We start from the raw sequence: 24,738 nt of genomic DNA, 5'->3' as shown, positions 1-24,738 counted from the left end.
TTGAGAGCTTTGATGAACTGCTTCATCAATCCAAGTTTTATGTGTAAGGGAGGAAAGACAATGTCCTTCCTATCCACTAGAGGATCATGGATGACATTCTTATCGCCAGATGCCAAACTCTGTCGCTGAGGCCATTCAGTTTTCACCAATGCTCTGCTGTAGCTCTACTGTCCCAGTAGCACAGAAAACAAGGGTGTTATCATAACAAATGGGAATTATGCATGTTCAAAGAAAACAAAGATATTCTCACATTTATTGGGAGACTAAATGAAAACTAAATTTACCTTAGTGAACCGTATAAACCGGCACTTTTCATACACTACTTATATTTATCATGGAATTCATGAAAATGGGCTATATACCTATAGCGCAAAAACGAGATGTGATAGAGAATTAAGATCAGATTTGAATTCAGCACCCTCAAATTAGTCTAAAACTGTTCTTAAAGTTCATGCCAAAATGGTTTCTTTTTTGTAGACCAGTGTTATATAACAGTTTTCATGTATTGGGTGGACAGAACATGTGGTTTGTGAGGTGTAGGTTCAGTCAATAGCTAAGGAGTAGAAAATAATGTCAGAATGGGCGTCATTCTCTCCAAAGGAACATACATCCAATTAATGATTCCCTGTGATGTGAAAGAAAGAATATTTGGTAACTGCATTTGTGGGAAGCAGAGTAACACAATTTGCCTGGGTTATCCAGGCAAATAGAAAAGGTCCCCTCGGCTTGGTGCTCTAAAAATAACCTATGTGACACTCACCTTCTGGCACCCATGCTTCCTTGTCTGCATTGATACAAGAATTCGAGACAGGAGCAGGAACGCAGCTCCTGTGATTGGATGCAGCGGTCAGAAAAAGACAAGATGACACGCTGCTCAAGTCACCTGACCACTGCAGCCAATGACAGGTCACAGCAGTCCTGCTGCTGGGGGAACGCTGACGTCTCTTCTTCCTGATCAGACTACAGAGCAGCCTGCGCTGCATCCGGCTTGAAGCTGATTAGTAAGTAACACTTAGCTATATTTTTACAGCTCAATACCCTTTGGGAACTTTTTTTGCCGGCATAAGCCCAATAGTTTTGTATGATTTTAACTGTATTTAGCAAATATACAGTATATACGTTTTACTCACTGTAATATTTTTTCTCAGGTCTCACTTTGTGTGTATTGTAGACCAGCAGCATTTTCAGCAGTGAATTTAGAGAGACAGTGACTCAAGTAAGTTAAGTAAATGTCCTTTATTGTCCAAATACTGCACACATGCAATCGCCCACCTCCGGATCGCAGCCGGAAATAGTCGTAAGGTTCTCTGGTGCTACCATTTTCATCCATGTTGCTGGATCTGGCCTGTGTTAGATTCACACCGCATACAGCCACAGCACCTTCAGCTCTGCTGCATGTGAAAACCAAACACAAAACACACAAACTCAAACCTTTACTGCACATCTAAATGAAAACCGTGGTCATGGGCCACCTGTAAGACTTGGACTGGAGGGAGAGATCCGTCCCACTACCATCCTACAGATCTCTCCAAACATAAAAGCCCAAGTCAGGTTTTCCTAAACTGACTTGGTCAAATAACTTGACCCAGTCCATGCCGCGCCCCGCCTGGGCCTTGGGGTACTCGGCACCATGTCCGGTCGCTATTGAAGAGGATGTCACGCTGGCTGTGACCCGGTCCGTGGCCCTGGGTGCCTAATTAAAGGGGAACGGTCTTTAAAGGGATATTGTAAATAAGTCTGTCGTGACTCCACCTGTGTTGTTCAGCCAATAGTGGGACCGACGCTGCTTTAAAAGGGGTCCTCTGGGGGAAGTTGTCGCAGCAATGATGGTAACGCTTCCCACAGGTGAAGCGGGGTCCCCAGGGGTTCTGAAATGTATGGCGATGATGGTGTAGGCCGGTAAAATGAGTAAAGGACACAAGTTGTAAGTCTTTACCTGGTTTACTGTAGTTAGCAGGCGATGTGGCTCGGCCGGCTCTGAAGCAATGGAAGAATCCCTTTTTCCAGTTGAGGTCCGTGAGCCTTTCCAACTAGTGCCGTTATATGTGAAGTCCCTGCTGCCTAAGGCTTTCTGCAGAGTCCTCTTTCCCCCTGTCCTGAGACAGGTACCTGCACGACGGGCAGCTTGAGCCTTTTTATAGGGACTCACTCTATCATGCCCCAGGCTCCTCAGTTGCTGCTGCGTCTCAGGTGTAGTGCGGGCCGTTCATTTAAAGTTCTGAGCCCTCCGGTTCTGCCAAGTGTCCTACAGTTTCACGAAGGCCTTGGGCTCCCGGCACCCATGTACTATAATATAATAATAATTTTTATTTATATAGCGCCAACATATTCCGCAGCACTTTACAATTAAGCGAGACATGTACAGACATGTACTGCGCTTCGGCTCGATCACAGTTCCCCTCTGAGTGCTGTTCCTCTCCTTTGCTCCTTTCCTCTGTCGCTCCACCACATTCAACCATTCGGGTATTTCTCCTTCCAGAGGCTGCTCTCTCAGACTTCCTTCTCCCTCCGTGTCTGTCTCAGACTGGCTAACTCCTCCTCAGGACCAAGACATATATCTATATTTGAGGGAAGCTCCCCTGAATCCGGGTCCTGAGCTCCCCCTCCTGGCCTGGATTTGGAATGTGTTGTATATGGGTGCCTTACCTGGGAAAGAGAACTCCAATGCCTCTGAGCATGATATTACCCTCCCCGAAAGGAAGGCAACATCACTGCAACAACCGGTTACCTGAGGTGTTGCATCCACAGTTATTTATATTTTGCATGGTATCACCAGCTGTGGCTGTGATTACAATGCACTCCAGTGCTTCACTATTATTGTAAGCACATTCTGGGGGACACAATGACCCTCACATATGGTTCCTCTCACTGTCTCACAATATACACAGTGATCTAGTTAGATTTGGTGATGTAAACCTTACAATGTACATACTACAAATCTAACATAGGTATTAAGTGCTGGATTTTACATCCCCTCATATTTTATAACATGAACACTCTTATTTTAGCCAGAGAAGCCCAAACTGCAGCACGTGTGATATCCAGGGTCCAGTCTCGGCCACGTGCAGAATTGTAGAGCTGAGGATTTGACACATGATACAAGGACACATGCTGGTAGGTTCTGATATTTATTTGCATGCATTAATAAGTAACAGTCACATAGAAGTGTTAATGCTGACCATAGACCATAAGGAAAGTCTTGTTTCACAGGTTACTGCTCATCACATAAAACTCCTGAGTTACAAGAACAATGAAAAAACAAAATGAAAAATAAAACATAAAAGAGAAGAGTTCCTTTAAGTTCATCCAGTCTGGCATCCAATTGTAGGTCGGGCTTTGAGCCATCTATATTAAGAATAATTTATCTTTCTCTGTACCATTCAGGTTATTGCTATGTGGAAAACCTGAGAATATCAAATCATTGTTACAGTGAAAGGTACAAAGGTTTACCTCGTAACAGCGCTACCCTAGCCGATGGGCGATATCTGGTACTGCAACACATGTCTATTTACATGAATAGAAATTACTTGAAAATGTCGTATTATTTCTGGAAAGAAGGAAAACATTTTCTGATCCTGAACAACCCATATGATGTAAAAGGCTAAATATAAATATTCCTCACCCCACTTCCGATTTGTATAATACTAGGTTAATTATCACAATATACACACATTGCAACAATGTCTGTCGGCCCCATACATTTCCTTATGAGTCAGTAATTATTCACTAGGAAGTTCTGCATAATATCTACTGAATCTGATTGTTTAATTGCTGTTGGGCGATCAGTGGGCGGATTCCATACAAGCCATTATCAGTAATGAAGGACAGATCCTGCGGGTGACACCGCCGGGCATCACTTGGCTTCTGGCTTATATTCATACAACTACTTGATGCCTTTGTTATATAGGTAGATATCCACACTGCCGAACCGTGGATCACTATAGAAGTAATTAAGTTTTCTTTAGGCGGCGTATGGAAGTCAAAGTGTTAAGCAGCATATAAACTATTAAGGAACCATACAAAAAACTCTTCTGCAATGGAGTAAAGCTAATATTCCTCATGACTAAACATACTACAAATATTGTTAAAATATATAAATATTTTCCTGTTCTTCAGGCAAATTTATACTTTTTCTTTTCTTAGAAATATTGCTTTGAAAAAAACAAAACATAACATTGTTCTATTCTACATAATGCAGATAATATCTACCTGGCATCTCTGGTAATACATACAAATGTCAGGTCACACACAGCTCAATACTTATAGTGTTACCCCCCACTAGTTTTAGCAGTAGTCAATATCTTATATCTGTGAAATGCTTATCCTCAGTGGGACATGTGGTGGAGAACATGAATCTGCATACAGTCAATAGCACCCTAAAAAAGGCAGAAGGAAATGGTGTCACCCATTCAAATTTAAAGGGAACCCGTCACCAAGTTTTCCCATTATAAACTAAAGCGCTCACCTTTATCTGCTCTATTACTATAGTCTCAACTGGTATCTAAGCCCTGAACTCCCCTTGCATGTGCCAAAAAATACCCTATACACTTTTGGCATACGGAGCGGTCCGGTCCAAAGGGCGTCTCTTTTCTTTTCTTGGTGCCTCCTCTATATGCAGGATCGCCGTTCTCTTGGCTTGATTGATGTGGATGACGCAAATCTTGTACCTGCGCAGTTGAAGGACAGGCATACTGTGTTCTGCCAGCTAAAGGCAGAACAAAGCTCTGTACTGCGCATGCGCCAGCATAAACTTTACTTTCGTTAATAGGTGCCTATACATTATAGGTCTTTGCTTTGTAGGGCAGAACACAGAGCTCTGCAGTCTAACTGTGCAGGTACAATATTTGCGGTGATAATTGTGGATGATGCAGGAAGCATCATCCACATCTATTAAGACAGGAGGACGGCGATGCTGCACTTAGAGGAGGCGCCGAGAAAAGAAAAAAAAAAAAGACGCCTATCGGACCGGACCATATGCCAGAAGTAAATAAAATATTTTATGGCATATGCAGGGAGAGTTCAGGGCTTAGGTTAAGGTCGATGGACTGCAGTAATAGAGCAGATACAGGTGCTGGTCATTAGTTAATAATGGGAAAACATGATGACAGATTTCATTTAATGGGGAAATTTCCCCAAAAGTGATTTTCTGGTATGTCAGATATACACAGTATGTCATAAGACCACATCAGCGGAGTCGGTGAGGACAGACCTCCACCAATTTACAAAGTTATAAACTGGCAAATTCCTTCTTTAAAGCAAATCTCAGTCACAGTTAATTGTCATTCAAACCTGTCGAGCAAAGCCATAGGGGTTCAGACATAGTCACCCAATGTGATCTCCTGACCATGTCTGTGATGAGTCAGCAAAAATATTTTTTTTGAATTTATAAAATTCTTTTTATGGGATCCCTATGACTTTTTAACAAACTTCTCACGTATGATAGCGATATATCAGAATTTTTAATCAGCGGTGGTCATAGCATCCAAGCCTCTGCCAATAAAAACTTTTGACATGTCACTATGAGGTTAGTGGAATTCAGAGGTACCCTTTAAAGGTTACAGATCTGACATTATGCTGAACCGACTGTTATGAAGCATAATAATAAAGTATACATTGATTTGTTGTGATCTTCATCAGACATAGGAAATGACATATGAATGTATAATACGGAGAATAAAGTTGTTAAAAGGCACAACAACTTTCTTCCAAAGACAGCACACCTGTCACTGGACCCAAGCCACCATGCCAGCCACAGCCTGATGACCGGCTGTTTTTGGAATAGCAGGGCTGATTTTAGCTAATCCTGGACATTCAATTTAGCTTCATCATATGTGATACCCTAGGTCCATTGGGAAGATAAAGCAACTGGTACTGGGCTACTGAAAACTAGACGTCAAGGCGGATGTTGTCCTAAATACTGGTATACTTTACTTAGTTTTATGGTGAATCGCCACTTGGACCATGATGAACTAAAGATACAACATTATTAGAATGTAATTTCCAAATCTAAAAAGCTGCACAAAGAAAGATTATAATAGAAGCAGAAATAAACAGTTTTGAGGACAAGATTGACTCTTCTATCACATATCAGTCATTTACGAGGAGAGCGTCTGGGTCCAGATGGAAGTATGGTCACATCAGGTTTTCATGAATACTCTTGATCCTCTACCAAGTGAGATATGCAGCAACCAGGACGTGAAGCAAAAGAATATATTATCATCCGACCCACACATGCCAGCACCGGATCTAACGCAGGAGACGCAATACACTAAATGAAAAACACTTCAACCTGAGAAGCCAAGGGAGGTGCTTTGGTAAACTGAAAGACTGAAAGATAGTCATTGCAGGAAACTTGTAAGTGCAAATACTATTGTACAATGTGTCCACGTTGGTTCTTCACGAGTCTATTGCATCTTCAGCGAGGGAGTCGAAAGACAGTTTCATTTGCTGGAAAACAAAGAAAAGCAGCGGTTAGAAAATGAGTGGATGACATAAGTATAAAATTCTGATGTTGAATCCACATCTAGAATGTATTTATCAGTGTTTATTTTTACAGTTAATTCTTTAAAGGAGTCTATTACCTCCAAGACTGAAAATTAACTACTTAGACCTTCATATAGGGGTACTGCCCCTTAGAAAAATCATACAGGTACTGATGATGTGGGGTGCCCCCTGATCTATCTCCCCAACCCTGCCCACATCGACACTGCAGAGGCCGTGTGCCGTTATATACAGTGCCAATAAGGGAAGAGTTCTCATCACCTCTCCTGTGTATCACTGCACACAGAATCACACAGCAGCATACGGCCACTGTCCGCAGGAGACGGAGATGAAAGTGTGCGCGTTCTCGTCCCTCTCCTGTCAGCATTGGCTAAGGTTGCTTTGCAATCCTGTGTGTAGTGAATGGCGACTATACTTAGAAAAGCAGATGAGCCCCTGCACACACCAACACTATGTATGCATGAACTCGGCCACTGCAGTGTCAGTGTGTAGGGCTGGGGACTTAGATGAAAAGGCAATACAAAGCGAGTGCTGCCACTCACCATCAGGTGAGGGGCAGAGTATTGTAATTAAGATAGCAGAAAATTGCAACTTTATGAGACTCAAAATAGTTTATTTCATTGGTTTCATTTCAAGCTTGTGAATCTGACAAGAGAAAACACAACATGATCTGCTCTCACTTCAGTAAAAATAATCTGAAAAATAAGAAATGTTTGTGAATTTTACATCCAGATTTTTGGATAAAAGATCTACAGTGAAATACAGTGCTAGCAAAATAGGTAAGATTTAAAAAAAAAAAAATTTGGGCCAGAAATTTACTGACTTTGCAGATTTTTGAATTGGCATCATGTCAATTTCACATGCATATTTATTACAGATTTTCAGTATAAATACGTCTTAAATCCGCAATAAAAACCCAATGTTGTGGATTTTGTTGTGGGTCAGCGGCAGAATCCATGGCAATGGAAATAACAGAGCATTACTAATAAATCTGGGATCAGCCAACTACACACCAGGAAACAAATTTGCAATAAAAAGGAAAATGAAGTGTGCTAGTAAGTCAGGATCACTGAATAGAATATGATAAATAGTTTACTTAACATGCATAAACCAATAGTGACATATTATTACAAACATTTAAAAAGCACAATGTCTAAAAATTATCCACTAGGTGTATCCACATAAAAACTTTCAACTCACCTCCAATATACAACACAGAAACAATATACAACACAGAAAAAAAAGTCAAATGTATAAATAATTACGGTACTATGGAGAAAAACAATTACTACAGAGAATGTTTCAATAAATATGCAACTATGCAACAATGCACCTTGAAACAATGTCTAAAATAATATACGCCAAGAAAATATAAAGCTGACTGGTCAAAGGCGACCATAATTGTACCGTATATCTTCAATAAAGCAATGAAAACTGCAGGCAACGATGGTAGTTAATGATAATAAGTACGCCTAATTTAGGCATAAAGGATCTGCAGAATAATACTTATTTATACAAGGAAAAAGTAGTCACCAGTAGGGTTGAGCGACCTTGACTTTTTTAGGGTCGAGCCGGGTTTCGCGAAACCCGACTATCTCAAAAGTCGAGTCGAGTGAAATCGGCCGATTATGGTGAAAAGTCGAGGATCGACCGAAACACGAAACCCAATGCAAAGCCAATGGGAATTATTATTATTTTTTTTTTCTCTCTCTCTCTCTCTCTCCTCCGTCCGTCCCTGAACTGAAAAGCTGGTGTTACACAGTGCAAATCGCTACAGCGCACAAGCGACAACATGGCGATAGGCGTCCACGCCCCTAAGACCTATGTCATCACTCTGCCCACGCCCCTTCATTGGCTGAAAAAAATGGCGCCAAGCGCGTCATACGAAACGCGACTTTGGCGCGAAAGTCGCGTACCGCATGGCCGACCCCACACAGGGATCGGGTCGGGTTTCATGAAACCCGACTTTGCCAAAAGTCGGCGACTTTTGAAAATGAACGATCCGTTTCGCTCAACCCTAGTCACCAGATCTAGGAAAAGAATAAGCATCCTACTAAGAAATCAATAAGCTTGTGGAAATCCCCATGAATAAATAGGAACTGTGGACATGGACAGAAGATAACAGAGGAATGGAGACCCCACCCGCATTGTCACCCAAAATTTGGCTTCCTCAGGGGTAATAGCATCAGAAGCCATGCAAAATCTACAAGTGAAAAACACTGCAGAAAGTATCGTCATCAAATCCACAATGTGTAAACTTACCTAAGGTAATTATATTTCTGTTCAGACTAAGGCCGGGGTCACACTTGCGAGTTCAATGCGAGAAACTCAAGTGAGTCTCTCGCATCAAGTCCGGGCACTGCCGCCAGTACTCGGGACCGGAGTTTGCGGCTGCATGTATTTCTATGTAGCCGCACGCTCTGGACCCGAGTGCCGCGGCAGTGTTGGTACTTGATGCGAGAGACTTGTGCGAGTTTCTCGCATTGAACTCACATGTGTGACTCCGGCCTAAATCTGGCCATACAGCTTACAGCCAAGCACTTACTTGGCCATCAGATATTCCTGCAGACGCCATTATAAATGTGCACTCTGCTCAGCTGAGTGTGCCAGCTTTTCTAATGAAGAGCGAAGGATAAGCCACTGCTCATCCCTTTTTAGCTAAATCTCTGCTAAAACAAAAGGTCAAGTAACTGGAAATCTTGCAGGTCAGTCTTTCTGCCAATTTCTAGACTCTGATGACAGTCAAAATACTCCCACATATATGAAATATTCAGATGATCCAGTCTAAATTAGTAGGTTTGACAAATTAATATTAATTTGTATGTATGGCTAGTTTTCAAAAGGTATCGTTTTTAGCGCCTCGAACCAACGCATATGAAGTGAATGGATCTCGAGAATCTTTATTGCTATGGGTGCTAGCTTTTGTATTGATGTCTCTAGTCACACATGCCGTAGCAGTCATATTGTAGGACACAAGGCTGGCACTACCACCCAATTCATCAGCTGGAGTGCCAATTACAGCTATTAAGCGGTTTTTACATTGATGGTGATCAGCTTTCAAAGGAATCCAAAAACGCATTTCACAAAGAATAAACATGCAGCACTTACCACGTAGTAAAGTAGTAAATTCCATATACAGTGGGGCAAAAAAGTATTTAGTCAGTCAGCAATAGTGCAAGTTCCACCACTTAAAAAGATGAGAGGCGTCTGTAATTTACATCATAGGTAGACCTCAACTATGGGAGACAAACTGAGAAAAAAAAAATCCAGAAAATCACATTGTCTGTTTTTTTATCATTTTATTTGCATATTATGGTGGAAAATAAGTATTTGGTCAGAAACAAAATTTCATCTCAATACTTTGTAATATATCATTTGTTGGCAATGACAGAGGTCAAACGTTTTCTGTAAGTCTTCACAAGGTTGCCACACACTGTTGTTGGTATGTTGGCCCATTCCTCCATGCAGATCTCCTCTAGAGGAGTGATGTTTTTGGCTTTTCGCTTGGCAACACGGACTTTCAACTCCCTCCAAAGGTTTTCTATAGGGTTGAGATCTGGAGACTGGCTAGGCCACTCCAGGACCTTGAAATGCTTCTTACGAAGCCACTCCTTCGTTGCCCTGGCGGTGTGCTTTGGATCATTGTCATGTTGAAAGACCCAGCCACGTTTCATCTTCAATGCCCTTGCTGATGGAAGGAGGTTTGCACTCAAAATCTCACGATACATGGCCCCATTCATTCTTTCATGTACCCGGATCAGTCGTCCTGGCCCCTTTGCAGAGAAACAGCCCCAAAGCATGATGTTTCCACCACCATGCTTTACAGTAGGTATGGTGTTTGATGGATGCAACTCAGTATTCTTTTTCCTTCAAACACGACAAGTTGTGTTTCTACCAAACAGTTCCAGTTTGGTTTCATCAGACCATAGGACATTCTCCCAAAACTCCTCTGGATCATCCAAATGCTCTCTAGCAAACTTCAGACGGGCCCGGACATGTACTGGCTTAAGCAGTGGGACACGTCTGGCACTGCAGGATCTGAGTCCATGGAGGCGTAGTGTGTTACTTATGGTAGGCCTTGTTACATTGGTCCCAGCTCTCTGCAGTTCATTCACTAGGTCCCTCCGCGTGATTCTGGGATTTTTGCTCACCGTTCTTGTGATCATTCTGACCCCACGGGGTGGGATTTTGCGTGGAGCCCCAGATCGAGGGAGATTATCAGTGGTCTTGTATGTCTTCCATTTTCTAATTATTGCTCCCACTGTTGATTTCTTCACTCCAAGCTGGTTGGCTATTGCAGATTCAGTCTTCCCAGCCTGGTGCAGGGCTACAATTTTGTTTCTGGTGTCCTTTAACAGCTCTTTGGTCTTCACCATAGTGGAGTTTGGAGTCAGACTGTTTGAGGGTGTGCACAGGTGTCTTTTTATACTGATAACAAGTTTAAACAGGTGCCATTACTACAGGTAATGAGTGGAGGAAAGAGGAGACTCTTACAGAAGAAGTTACAGGTCTGTGAGAGCCAGAAATCTTGATTGTTTGTTTCTGACCAAATACTTATTTTCCACCATAATATGCAAATAAAATGATAAAAAAACAGACAATGTGATTTTCTGGATTTTTTTCTCTCAGTTTGTCTCCCATAGTTGAGGTCTACCTATGATGTAAATTACAGACGCCTCTCATCTTTTAAGTGGTGGAACTTGCACTATTGCTGACTGACTAAATACTTTTTTGCCCCACTGTATATGTTTTATTCCATAGATAAAATAGTAAGGAGGTATACAGAAATAATGGTCAACAGGATGACTATTTCGCACACAATGAGCTTTCTCAAGGCACTGTGAGCTAAACTACTGTTATTTTATAACGGTCTTCAGCTGTATCTCAAGCCATGGCAACTTGGTGGATGAACGCTCTGCAGGAAGACAGATCTTGTGCTAGTTTAGATAGGTCCACCAGGCTCTTCTCTGCCATTATCTTGATAGCATCAAGCTACCAGGTTGTTGGTCTTCCTTTTCGCCTTGCTCCTTCTATTTTTCCTGATCATGATGTCCTTCTCCAATGATTGCTCTCTTTGTATGATGTTTTCAAAGTCGGCAAGTTATAACTGATTTTTTTTGTCTTTTTACCATCTATGGTATTGATCACATCCTTCTCCAGCACCCCATTTCAAAGGCGTTGATTCCTGTTCTATCTTGTTTCTTTATCGTTCAGGCTTTGCATCCGTATGTTACCACAGAAAAGATCAAGCTATGTACAAGCCGTGTCTTCATCACAGTGCAGTGGAATGTTCCTTGATTTGAAGACTTTGTCCAGTGACTTCATTGAAACCGCTGTAGGCAACCATTATTATTATTTATTATTATAGCGCCATTTATTCCATGGCGCTTTACATGTGAGGAGGGGTATACATAATAAAAACAAGTACATTAATCTTAAACAATACAAGTCACAACTGGTATAGGAGGAGAGATGACCCTGCCCACGAGGGCTCACAATCTACAAGGGATGGGTGAGGATACAGTAGGTGAGGGTAGATCAGGTCGTGCAGCGGTTTGGTCGATCGGTGGTTACTGCAGGTTGTAGGCTTGTCGGAAGAGGTGGGTCTTCAGGTTCTTTTTGAAGGTTTCAATGGTAGGCGAGGCTCTGATGTGTTGTGGTAGAGAGTTCCAGAGTGGGTGTGATGCGCGAGAGAAATCTTGTATGCGATTGTGGGAAGAGGAGATAAGAGGGGAGTAGAGAAGGAGATCTTGTGAGGATCGGAGGTTGCATGCAGGAAAGTACCGGGAGACGAGGTCACAGATGTATGGAGGAGACAGGTTGTGGATGGCTTTGTATGTCATGGTTAGGCTTTTGTACTGGAGTCTCTGGGTAATGGGGAGCCAGTGAAGGGATTGACAGAAGGGAAAGGCCGGGGAATAGCGGGGGGACAGGTGGATTAGTCGGGCAGCAGAGTTTAGAATATATTGGAAGGGTGCAAGAGTGTTAGAGGGGAGGCCACAGAGCAGGAGGTTACAGTAGTCGAGGCGGGAGATGATGAGGGCATGGACTAGGGTTTTGCAGATTCTTGGTTTAAGAATGTACGGATCCATGAAATATTTTTGAGTTGAAGGCGGCAGGAAGTGGAAAGGACTTGGATATGTGGTTTGAAGGAGAGATCAGTGTCAAGGATTACCCCGAGGCAGCGATCTTGTGGGACTGAGGAGAGTGGGCAGCCATTTACTGTAATGGATAGGTTCGTTGGGTGGGGGGTCACGTGAGATGGGGGAAAGACGATGAATTCTGTTTTGTCCATGTTAAGTTTTAGAAATCTAGAGGAGAAGAAGGATGAAATAGCGGACAGACATTGAGGGATTCAGGTTAGTAGGGTGTACACTACTAGTATTAGTACTAGTTAGTATTACTGTATACCTCCCAACTATTTTCTCTGTAATAAATAAATACTTTCATGGCTTTTACTACTGTGTGGGGAGTGCCAGATATTTAATCTTTGTGGATGTTTGCCAGACCTGATTGACCCATGAAACTCTCTGAATTTGTGGATATCCCAAAGCACACAGGGATCACATTTTTTTTGTCTGAAAACCTCAAGATATAATAAAGCACTTGCATGACTGCTACCAAAAATTCAAGTCATTTACTGCAAGCATTCTCTTATATGCTTGAATAACAGGAGCTACAGCACAACTCTCCCCTGCTACCACAGAAATCACAACCCAAAGCGGAAAGGAAGCAGCAAGGCTGCACAATGCTACACTCAAAACCTTGGACTCAAAGATGAGAGATCATGACTATCAGTCAACTGTATATCAGTAGTGTTAGTATTTACAAGGGCTGACACCCAAAATAATGAGGCACTAGTTACTAGAACCCTAATCTATTACTATGATGTCCACACTCCACTTTCTTCATCTTTTAATCCTGGGTCAATCACAGGTCAGAAAACTGCCTATAATATCTAATTATGTCAATTTATGGGCTCCAAAAGTAATCAGTGTCCTTCACGGTGATGTATTAAAAGAGAGCACACAAAATCAGACACAAAAAAACAAAGATTTAGTAACCATAAAATTCCAAATTTCACAACTACCACCAAATAGCCTCAAGTTTTCAGGACAAAACTATTACTAACCATTAAAATTAGGAACAAAACTTAATTGTAAGGCACTTAGATGCTACTGGAGTCATATTACATTGGCAGAGAGAAAAGCAAGGTTGGCAGATTATATTATCATATCCGAGATTATTATTACGTGTTCGGGCACAATGTGCCTGAGAGGCCATTTCTAAGAAATCCCTTTTATTTGTAAGAAAACCCTACTTATTTTTACAAAATATCCACAAACTTTGCATTATTCATCCATGAAACGAGCAAAATAAACAATTGTGCTGAAACCCCTGCAGAAAATACAAACCTTCAGGCACAATGAGAATGAGAAGACACGGAGGTCACACCTATTCTCTGCAAGGAAGCCAGTAAAACTGAGTGGGGGGTTTCAAGCAGAATCTAAAGATAGGAAAACACTGGGAGGAATCCCCTGCCGCCTTGGAGAGGTGCGGGAAACAAAAATGTGTGAGCTGTGCCTGTCAGGGGTATTGTGCCTGATGCAGGGTTAACAGTTGGCACTGGAGGCTCTTTTGCATCTTAATGTACTGACCTTAAGGTACTGGGTTGCTAATCTGTTATTCTAACCTCCAGGAACAATATGTTAGATATGCTAATTATCTATTCAGATACAGAATTTACCATGGATCACCATGTATCAGTCACTGACAGTAGGAATGACAGAGACCCTAATGTAAATATCACCGCAGGTTGCATCTAATGCCATACTGAAAGAAGTACAACACAGAGGCTTCACTTACACAATGTGGTTGTACAAATGTGCAAGTACGCATTCAAGTAAATATTCTATACTTGTGTATACTAGATGTAATATGCACATTGTTATTTAAATTTTATACTGGTTACCAGGGTTGTGGAGTTGGAGTCGGTGTAAAATGGACTGGCTCAGACTCCAAAAATATATAATAAATAAATACCGTAATATATAATAAATTGGGTACAGTAGCACAATGCAGGATGTGCTGTAAATGTTTTCGTAAGAATTTGGGAAAGTTATAAAATAGCCTATAAAATTTTTTTATGTTCCTGATCTAAGGATCTGGGTTTTTAGTTGAGATGAATCTATGCTGCACTTTATGCACATTCTCAGTAGTGACCAGTGCTGTGGAGATGAATCTGTGCTGCACTTTATGCATATGCTCAGTAGTGAGGCAGTGCTGTGGAGATGAATCTGTGCTGCACTTTATGCACATGCTCAGTAGTGATCAGTACTGCTGAGATGAATCTCTGCTGCACTTTATGCACATGCTCAGTAGTGACCGATGCTGTGGAGATGAATCTGTGCTGCACTATATGCACATGCTCAGTAGTGACCAGTGCTGTGGAGATTATTCGGTGCTGCACTTTATGCACATGCTCAGTAGTGACCAATGCTGTGGAGATGAATCTGTGCTGCACTTTACGTACATGCTCAGTAGTGAGGCAGTGCTGTGGAGATGAATCTGTGCTGCACTTTATGTACATGCTCAGTAGTGACCAGTGCTGTGGAGATGAATCTGTGCTGCACTTTATGTACATGCTCAGTAGTGACCAGCGCTGTGGAGATGAATCTGTGCTCACTTTACGTACATGCTCAGTAGTGACCAGTGCTGTGGAGATGAATCTGTGCTGCACTTTCTGTACATGCTCAGTAGTGAGAGAGTTCTGTGGGGTTGGAGTCATGAAGTCGGAGTCAGGGAAATTGAGGGATCGTAGGTTTGGCTTACTGACTCCACAGCCCTGGTTACTATTGTATCATTTGTTTGTTGTGGCATTATCGGATGTGACTTCATTTTACAGGTTGTGCTCGCTTATCTACAGTAATCCATATACCACATGAAGTCATGGACTCCGCACTGTTGATGTTTAACTAACAAAACTATGAATAAGTTCTGGTCAGCACAGGCTAAGTTATTCATTTTCCACAGCTGAAATAACCAGAGGTCACCCTTGGCTCCTCTCTAGTCACAATGTGCTTAATAGAAAATTAGAGTCGCAAAATGCATCTTAAAGTAGTTTGGTTTTTTCTATAAAACCTACATTGAGATACTTGGGTGCATGTAACATGTAGAAAAGCACATACACTCCTTTTCTGCACAGTGGCTTCATAAAGCTGCCCATACACAGTAGACTGCCCCAGCTATCCCTGGCAGATGATATAAGGCACAGCTAGAGGTGTTTATGTCAGCGATTAGATTCCATTTTTCCATTAAGATAAAAGTGACAGTGGGCTGAGGTCTTGCACACAGCTAATAGGGATGGCCATTCAAAGTGTACAGGCAGTAATATCCCATAAAATTGCAACAAACATTAAAAAGATATTCAGTACTATAACAAAAAAACTTGTAGTTGCTAACAGAGGCAACTACCTGTCTGTTGTACCTGCCACTGATCATTGACCGCTCCTGCCAGAGATTCAGCTGCTCCCTGTCAAGAGAGCAGCAGTTTCTCTTTCTGTTGAGAGTGGGACTACTGGTGTCATGCTGATTGACAGCTGGCTTCCGGTGCCTAGTGGGGGGAAGCCAGCTGTCAATCAGCATGACACCAGTAGTCCCACTCTGTCAACAGGAAGAGAAACCGCTGCTCTGCTTACAGGAAGTAGCTGAATTTCTGGCAGGAGCAGTCAGTGACCAGCGTTGGGTACAACAGAAAGGTAGTTGCCTCTGTTAGCAACTACATGCCATTTTTCTAAAGTCCCAGATATTCTCTTTAAAAGAGCAAAAGCCCAGCAGTGCTACATCTGCGCTTCGATTAGCCACCAAGTATATATTTGCTAGACTATGGCTAGAATATGGCTTCATGTCATACATGCACATATGAATGTACAAATAAGTGTGAAAGGATAGAAACTCAGTGAGAATTGCTACTAATATGGGCGTGATCAATAGGTTGTCCAGACACTGTGCATCACATTTATCTTTGTGCATAGTGTCTTATGCAAGCCTTACCTGTGTGCATTTTTGCTACTAGGCAGCCAATCCCTCTAATGTTTGGGCAAGTGGGTGGCTGCTCTCATCAGTAGCTTGCACCTGTGCTGCTTTATCATTTATTATCAGGGGCCTGCTGCACCCTGCAAGTGCATTTGTCATCAGACAAGGTTTTGGTGAGTCTGCTCTTCATGTTGTGTTTTTTTGAGTTTTTCTATGTTAGCTGTTTTTGATATTAGAGTAGGACTCGCAAGTTTATGAGGACCCTTGACGTTAGGTTGCGAGCTTATCCATTTTGGCCAAAATTGTAACTAATACCTCATCTAATGTATTATATATATTATTTAATTTTTCATCTTTTTTGCACTTTTTACCATCTTTTTGCAGGGTGCGGCAGGGCCCTTTATGCTGGTTCTTGTGTGTTGCATGTATATATATAATGCTGGACAGCCCGCCTACTAATACTATGGGCGTGATCAGTAGGTTGTCCAGACAATGTGCATCACATTTATCTGTGGGAATAGTGTCTTATGCAAGGCTTACCTGTGTGCATTTTTGCTAATAGGCAGCTAACCCCTCTAATGTTTGGGAGAGTGGGTGGTTGCTCTCATCAGTAGCTTGCACCTGTGCTGCTTTAGCATTTATTATCAGGGGCCTGCTGCACCCTGCGAGTGCATTTGTCATCTGACAAGGTTTTGGTGAGTCTGCTGTTCATGTTGTGTTTTTTTTTTTTTTTTGAGTTTTTCTATGTTAGCTGTTTTTTAAACTCAATGAGAAAGCAGCACCCATGTCCATTACAAATCTTGTTACAGTCTAAGAGTTCTTTTATAAAGGCAAAAAATTGGCCGTAACAAGAGATGAACGTTGATTTAGCAAGTCAACTGGTACTTGTTTACTTTTTGCATTTCCAAAGTCGGGATGTTCTTGTATGAACGATCCTTCATGTAATCAGTCACCAACTTTCCTCCTCTTGCAGTTTTTAAGCGAAAGGTAGATGCCTGTTTCCTGACGGGCATGTTTAGATAATAAACATTTTTAGTTCTTCATAAAAGATGTGATGAACACCAAAAGAGCAAGTTAACGTTTTTCGTGTGATCGGTGGACACGTTTAGACTGGACAACAAACATTCCTTTTTCAAAGACCCAAAGGAAATTGAAGATAGAGACAGTACATAATAGCACTGAATGTTGTAAAACGCAAAGTATGCAGCTATTCTGATAATAAAGTTTGTAATTTATTGAAAGGTATCTTAGATTATATGCTTGTCTCAAGATGTGGCATTTTAGGCTAAACATGAAGACTTGAGGCACTAGTTGTTGGATGGTAAGCGGGAGAAGGTGTTGCAGTACTCCTAAACGGATAAACCACAAGAATGAATGTCTACGTATTTTGATCTTAACATGGGTACAAAAAATAGTTATGCAGAGTTAAATGAAGTGGGAAGTGCTTGGATGTGAGGGATTAAAGAAAGGACAAAACAAAATTCAACTCCTAAACAATTGGCTTGTGAGGCTGGAGTCGGTGTGTATTGATTTTTTAGTTAGAACATATATCTCTAGAATAGAGAATAGATGATAAATGCATCGATCATTGAGGTTCTGACCGCTGGCTCTGCTATAAGTCATGAGAACTTCCCTTCTGTGAATGTAGCATAATTCAGCGTGTGGGACCACTGTCCCATTAACCCCTTAACCACCGGAGCTTTTTTCGGTTTTGCGTTTTCATTTTTTGCTCCCCTCCTTCCCAGAGCCAAAACTTTTTTTATTTTTCCGTCAATATGGCGATGTGAGGGCTTATTTTTTGCGGGACGAGTTGTACTTTTGAACGACAGCATAGTTTTTAACATATCGTGTACTGGAAAACGGGAAAAAAATTCAAAGTGCTGTGAAACTGTAAAAAAATTGCAATCCCACAATTGTTTTTTTGTTTGGCTTTTTTGCTAGGTTCAGTAAATGCTAAAACTGACCTGCCAATATGATTATCCAAGTCATTATGAATTCATAGACCCCAAACATGTCTAGGTTCTTGTTCATCTAAGTGGTGAAAAAAAATTCCAAACTTTGCTAAAAAAAAAAAAAATGTGTGTAATTTTCTGATAGGGCTTATTTTTTGTGTGCCAAGCTGACGTTTTTACTGATACCATCTTGGTGCAGATACGTTCTTTTGATCGCCCGTTGTATGTAGCTAAATTATAGATTTGCTATGAGTGCCGATCACAGAGTGGCGCTCACAGCAATCCGGCATCAACAACCATAGACCTCTGGTTGTCATGCCGATGCACCGATGACCCCGGATCATGTGACGGGGGTCACCGGGCGTGCGCATTTCTGGCAGGATGGCCGGACGCGCTTGTTAAATGCCGCTGTCAATTTTGTCCCTCGTGTCCTTAGACAGCTCTTTAACCTTGGCCATGGTGGAGAGGTTGAAGTGTCATTGATTGAGTGTGTGGACAGGTGTCTTTTATACAGGTAATGAGTTCAAACAGGTGCAATTAATACAGGTAATGAGTGCAGTGTAGGAGGGCTTCTTAGGCCGGGTGCACACAATCTGGAAGTAGCAGCGCTTTGGATGCAGAGCATGTTCGCTGTGTCCAAAGTGCTGCCGTCTACTGAAAACAGGTGAATCCGCATGTGTTCACAATACATTGTATGGGTGAAATTTCTCTCCACAAGAAAAATTGACATGTCGCGGTCTGCAAAGACACACTGCATGTCAGTCTCCGCAGGTGATCCGCGGACGTGTGTGGACACATAATGGACATGGGATTTCTTGAAATCCCATCCAATATGCTGTAACAGCCGACCGCTGCGGGTTTGATGCTGCTTAAGTACGCAGCATCAAATCCGCAGCAGTTCTTGATTGTATGCACACACCTTTAACCCCTTTACGACATTAGGCGTAATAGTACGCCGATGTTGGACACCCTCCCGGTGATGTGGGCTCTGGCGGAGAAATGCTACGGGTATCTGAAAATGAAGCAATTTATTTATTTACTAGATGATGGCCCGATTCTAACGCATCTAAGGCCACGTAGTATATTGCCCAGCCATGTAGTATATTGCCCAGCCACGTAGTATATTGCCCAGCCATGTAGTATATTGCCCAACCACGTAGTATATTGCCCAGCAACGTAGAATATTGCCCAGCCACGTAGTATATTGCCCAGTGACGCAGTATATTGCCCAGTGACGTAGTATACAGCACAGAGCCATGTAGTATATTACACAGCGACATAGTATACAGCACAGAGCCACGTAGTATATTGCCCAGCTACGTAGTATATTGCCCAGCCACGTATGTCACAGGTTAAAAAATAAAAATATACGGTACTCACCTTCCGAGGGAGCCCTTGTAGTCATGTCGCCTGTGTGCGGTGCACTCGGCAGCTTCTGGTCCCAGGGTTGGTAGCGCAGGACCCGTGATGACATTGCAGTCACATGACCGTGACATCATGGCAGGTCCTTCTCGCGCAGGCGCGCAGGACCTGTGATGAGGTCACGGTCACATGACCGTGACGTCATGGCAGGTCCTTGTCGCATACCATCCTTGCCACCGGAACCTGCTGCTTGCATGGAGCGGTTACTGGAGCGTCGCGAGGAGCGGGAAAGGCACCGAAATGTGAGTATATGATGATTTTTTATTTTTTTAATTATTTTTAACATTAGATCTTTTTACTATTGAGACTGCATGGGCAGCCTCAATAGTAAAAAAGTTTGTCACACAGGGTTAATAGCAGCGTTAATGGAGTGCGTTACACCACGGTCCAATAGCGCTGCCATTAACCCTGTGTGAGCGCTGACTGGAGGGGAGTACGAAGCAGGCACTGACTGCGGGGAGGAAGGAGCAGCCATTTTGTCACCGGACTGCGCCTGTCGCTGATTGGTCGTGGCAATGGTCGTGGGCGTTTTGCCACGACCAATCAGCGACTTGGATTCCATGACAGACAGAGGCCGCGACCAGTGAATATCCGTGACAGACAGACAGACAGACAGACAGACAGACTGAAGTGACCCTTAGACAATTATATAGTAGATTTTTTTTTAACAAAGTTTGGAATTTTTTTTCACCACTTAGATAAAGAACCTAGACATATTTGGTGTCTCGTAAAGACCTGGAGAATCATAATGGCAGGTCAGTTTTAACATTTAGTAAAAAAGCAAAACAAAAAAACAACTGTAGGTGTCACCATAGGACTGGCGAGTAAATGGTGACCAGGGGCGCTTTTCCTGCCCCACAAATGGCAAGAATGCCAGAGCCTCCGCCCTTGCCCTGTCTCCTAGCTACAGACCTGCATCTGTCCCCTTCTCCCACCCGGGGAAGAGAGGTTCTACCGTGTACCACAGTACACCAACCCGACAGACAGGGGAACAAGGACAAGGGTAAAAGAAAATTCCACTCACACAAAATATACTCTCACAAATAACAGAGGTATTCACCAGGGTGTGAAGGACGGGGAAGAAAATAAGGCAGGTAAGTATGAGGAATTTCCAAGCGTGCAAACCAAGCAACTGTCGTACAATAAATTCCTCCAGCTCTCCAAACACCAGCTTTTTCCTCTACAGATCTATGTAGCAAATGCTAACTCAGACAAGGACCTGGCCAGAAGGCCTAGCTTTTATAGGAGAGAGGAGTGGCTAACCGAGCACAGCTGAACGCAGAGATTTCCACATGGCCTATTAACCCCTGTCCTGCTGAAAGAAAAACACATTTAATACATCGGAGAAGTGCTTCTTCTCAGCGGTGAAGCAGAAGCCATCAGATGCTGAGGTCTTCTGGCACTGCTCTGTTGCGGAATCTCCGTGACAGTGGGATTACACTATTTTTTTTGCAATTTCACCGCACTTGGAAATTTTTTCCTGTTTTCCAGGACATGATATGTTAAAACCAATGGTGTCGTTCAAAAGAACAACTCGTCTCATAAAAAACAAGTCCTCACATGGCCAAATTGAAAGAAAAATTAAAAAGTCATGGCTCTGGGAAGAAGGGGAGCAAAAAAATAAAAATGGAAAAATGAAAATACCTCCGTCATGAAGGGGTTAAAGAAAAACTAACTGGTCTGTGAGAGCCAGAATTCTTGCTGGTTGGTAGATGATCAAATACTTATCTCTTACACAATTAAATAGCATTTTATTGCATAAGTCATACAATGTGATTTAGTTTTTTTATTTTTAGATTCTGTCTCTCACAGTTGAAGTAAGTGTACCTATGATAAAAATTACAGACCTCTCTATTCTTTGTAGATGGGAAAACTTGCAAAATTGGCAGTGTATCAAATACTTATTTTCCCCGCTGTATAATTCAGGATGGGGCTCAGTATAAGAGACATATATGCCAGGATGGAGGAGATACATAAAAGAATGAGGCCAGGATGAGGGACATATATACCAGGATAGGGGATATACATAAAAGAATGCCAGGATGAGGGACCTCGTCCAAATCTTGCACAGGGGCCCATTAGACTCTAGTTACGCCACTGCATAAAACCCCTTTAAAATCTAACATATTTAAGATAGACTTTCATATGGAATCTGTGACTTGTTCTTACTGAGCATTAAAAATGGCTACTAACACAAAGAAACATAATCTCTTATATAATTGTCTGGTTTAATATTCTCTTCCAATACAAATATTTGTGTGGATTTTATCTCTGGAACAAGGGCACGACTATCAAAATACAGAGCAGAGGCTGCAGAAAGTAGGAGGGTGAGGCTGGAAGCACCTGATTACAGAAATAGAAGCAATGACGTGCTAAACAGCAGTCTAGGTTCACATTAATTGTACTTATTCTCATGCAGGAATTTCCGGAGACTGTGTTCATTGTGCTAGACTTGTATTCTATGGGAAACTCGTTTTCTGCTATCTCCTTCCTTTTTGGTGCTTTGAAGTTTCCTGCATCCTTTCAACACCAGACATGATGTACCCACACATTGAGTACTGAAGGCAACAGTTAAAGTTTGCACGAAAAGATAATACATCAGAAAGATAATGTGACCAAAATGCTTTTACTCATTAGGAACATTTTACCAGTTTTTCTGAGAATTCCTCAATACCCCTGAAACTATTTTAGCAGCTTGCTGCCCCGTTGCTGACATTTCAAGGGTCAGAAGCTTTTGATGTGGGGTGTCTGTTATTGGCCCCAGATATATCCACCGTATCAAGACCAAGTCATATATTATGGTCAAACACTGGTTTCTTATAAAGCACCAACATATTCAGCAGGACTGTACACAATATTTAGATTGTGAGCCCCAATATTGACAGAAGAGTTGAGTGAATATGTTCGGAATCAATCGCCGAACCTGAATTTGCCATATTCATGCATATTGCTACCCTATTTGTGCCAAATTTATGTTTGAGGATCGGTTTTGAAGATATTTGGTCATTTCTATTCCTATTGACTCCAATGACATTCGGCTGTGTTTGGCAAATATTGCAAAAACAATATTCGCCGCTGATCATAATAGGAACAGAATTTTGAAAAATTAGCTCAACTCTAATTGACAGCGATGACAATATCAGAAATATGATGGAGCCATATAAGCATAATGAAAATAAATAAATCGTTACCATTACATCACCTCCTCTCCCCGATGAAGTTCACAATCTAATTTCTCTACCACAACCAAAAACACTTTAAAAATGTTTTGCATTTTTTTTTTTACACTTGTTTGAAAATGCTGAAGAGATAGTGGGCAATATTTATTAAAGATGAAAATTTTAGCCACTGTCTTGATCTAATCTAATTTCTCGACATTTGTTGTGGCAGATTTATAGCTAGGTCACAACATAAATCAATGATTTTAACTTAACAGACTAACATTCCGGCACTGACGTCAGGCTTTCTGAAGGGAAGACGTTTTTGTTTTACATTTGTAACTTTTTGGGCGACTTTTTGAAAAGGTTGCCATTTATAAATGTGGCTGTGCCCTGATTGAGCAATGAGTCTTGCCCACTTTTCACTGCACGTTTTAAAAACTGTCTCCCTAGATTTACCTAATTGTGGAGCAACTGGTTAAGAAATATGTTGCACGACAGAACCCAACTTTGCAATAAAATGCGTCTGAAAAAAATTAGTTTGGGCTTTATTTCTCTGCTTTCATCTTTTCAGATGGACACTTTTATTTTAGGGGCTGATTTATTATTGCTTTTGTGCTTTTTTCTAAAGTTATAATGGTTCCAGTTAATGATGTTGTTTATTTGCGCCTTATTCATGATTTCATTTGCACCAATTTGAAATAGATTTTATTTGGTTTCTTCTCTTTTTTGGGGGGGCAGGGCATGCCAATAATGGTGAGCTTTTGGTTATCCACATGCTTTTGCCTGATTCATCATTTGCAACCTTGAGAAATATTGCTACTTTTTTTGCAATTACACTCCAGTATCCTAGAATACAAAATCTATTTTTTGTGCAGTTGAAGACTAACATGCAGCATTGTAATTCTTATTAAAAGAATTGTGCACATTTTTATTTTAAAAAGATGCAAAAAAGTGAAAGAACCCCCCCCCCAAAAAAAATAAAAAAATAAAAAAAATAAGCATCTTTGAGTCTGAACCAATTTATCAAATTCTGCACAAATCAAATAATGAATTGGGCCTATGTCTGCCAAGTTTTTGTGCTTATCTGAAAAGACAAGATTAAAAAAGCACAAATGAAGTTTGTTCAAACTCTGTGCCATTACATTTTTTATGGCTCCATTGAGTTTGAAGACCAATTTTTAAGAGATTTAAAGGGAACCTCTGGGGGATTTCATAGATGCACTGCATAAATGCAATGTGAACAGGGCCTCACTCAATCGGCAAAACGTTATGGATTTTAGAATATGAAAACCTACAGAATTTGTCCCAAGCCACTGAGCCAAAGGTAAACGGATTATACTAGTTATAGTCAAATATACAAATATTAAACCTATAAAGACTATTCAGGTGCTTATCACAAAATTAGAATATCATCAAAAAGTTAACAGTCAGCAGTCTTCCCCATGATTGTGGAGCCTAATGAAACAGACTAAGGGACCTTTTTAAATGCTTAGGAAGCCTTTGCAGGTGCTTTTTGTTAATTATCCTAATTTACTGAGATAATGACTTTTGGGTTTTCTTTGGCTGTAAGCCATAAGCATCAACATTAACAGAAATAAACACCTGAAATAGATCACTCTCTTTGTAATGACTCTATATGAGTTTCCCTTTTTGTATTGAAGAACTGA

The 24,738-nt window shown here is 41.5% G+C and overlaps 1 protein-coding gene across 1 annotated transcript in view; it reads right to left on the bottom strand.

Moving 5' to 3' along the window:
- Positions 1 to 3,115: 3,115 nt before the first annotated feature.
- Positions 3,116 to 24,738, bottom strand: part of ANO10 (anoctamin 10) — a 358,375-nt gene continuing 336,752 nt past the window's right edge. Inside the window, exon 13 of the mRNA XM_069730040.1 lies at positions 3,116 to 6,447. Coding sequence (XP_069586141.1) covers positions 6,397 to 6,447 — 51 coding nt within the window. The 3' untranslated portion in view covers positions 3,116 to 6,396. The remainder of the gene's footprint in view (positions 6,448 to 24,738) is intronic.

The sequence above is a fragment of the Ranitomeya imitator genome, chromosome 6, assembly GCF_032444005.1.
Source record: "Ranitomeya imitator isolate aRanImi1 chromosome 6, aRanImi1.pri, whole genome shotgun sequence".
Lineage (NCBI taxonomy): Eukaryota > Metazoa > Chordata > Amphibia > Anura > Dendrobatidae > Ranitomeya > Ranitomeya imitator.
Note: the sequence above shows the minus strand (reverse complement) of the source record. Positions and strands in the feature narration are given on the sequence as shown.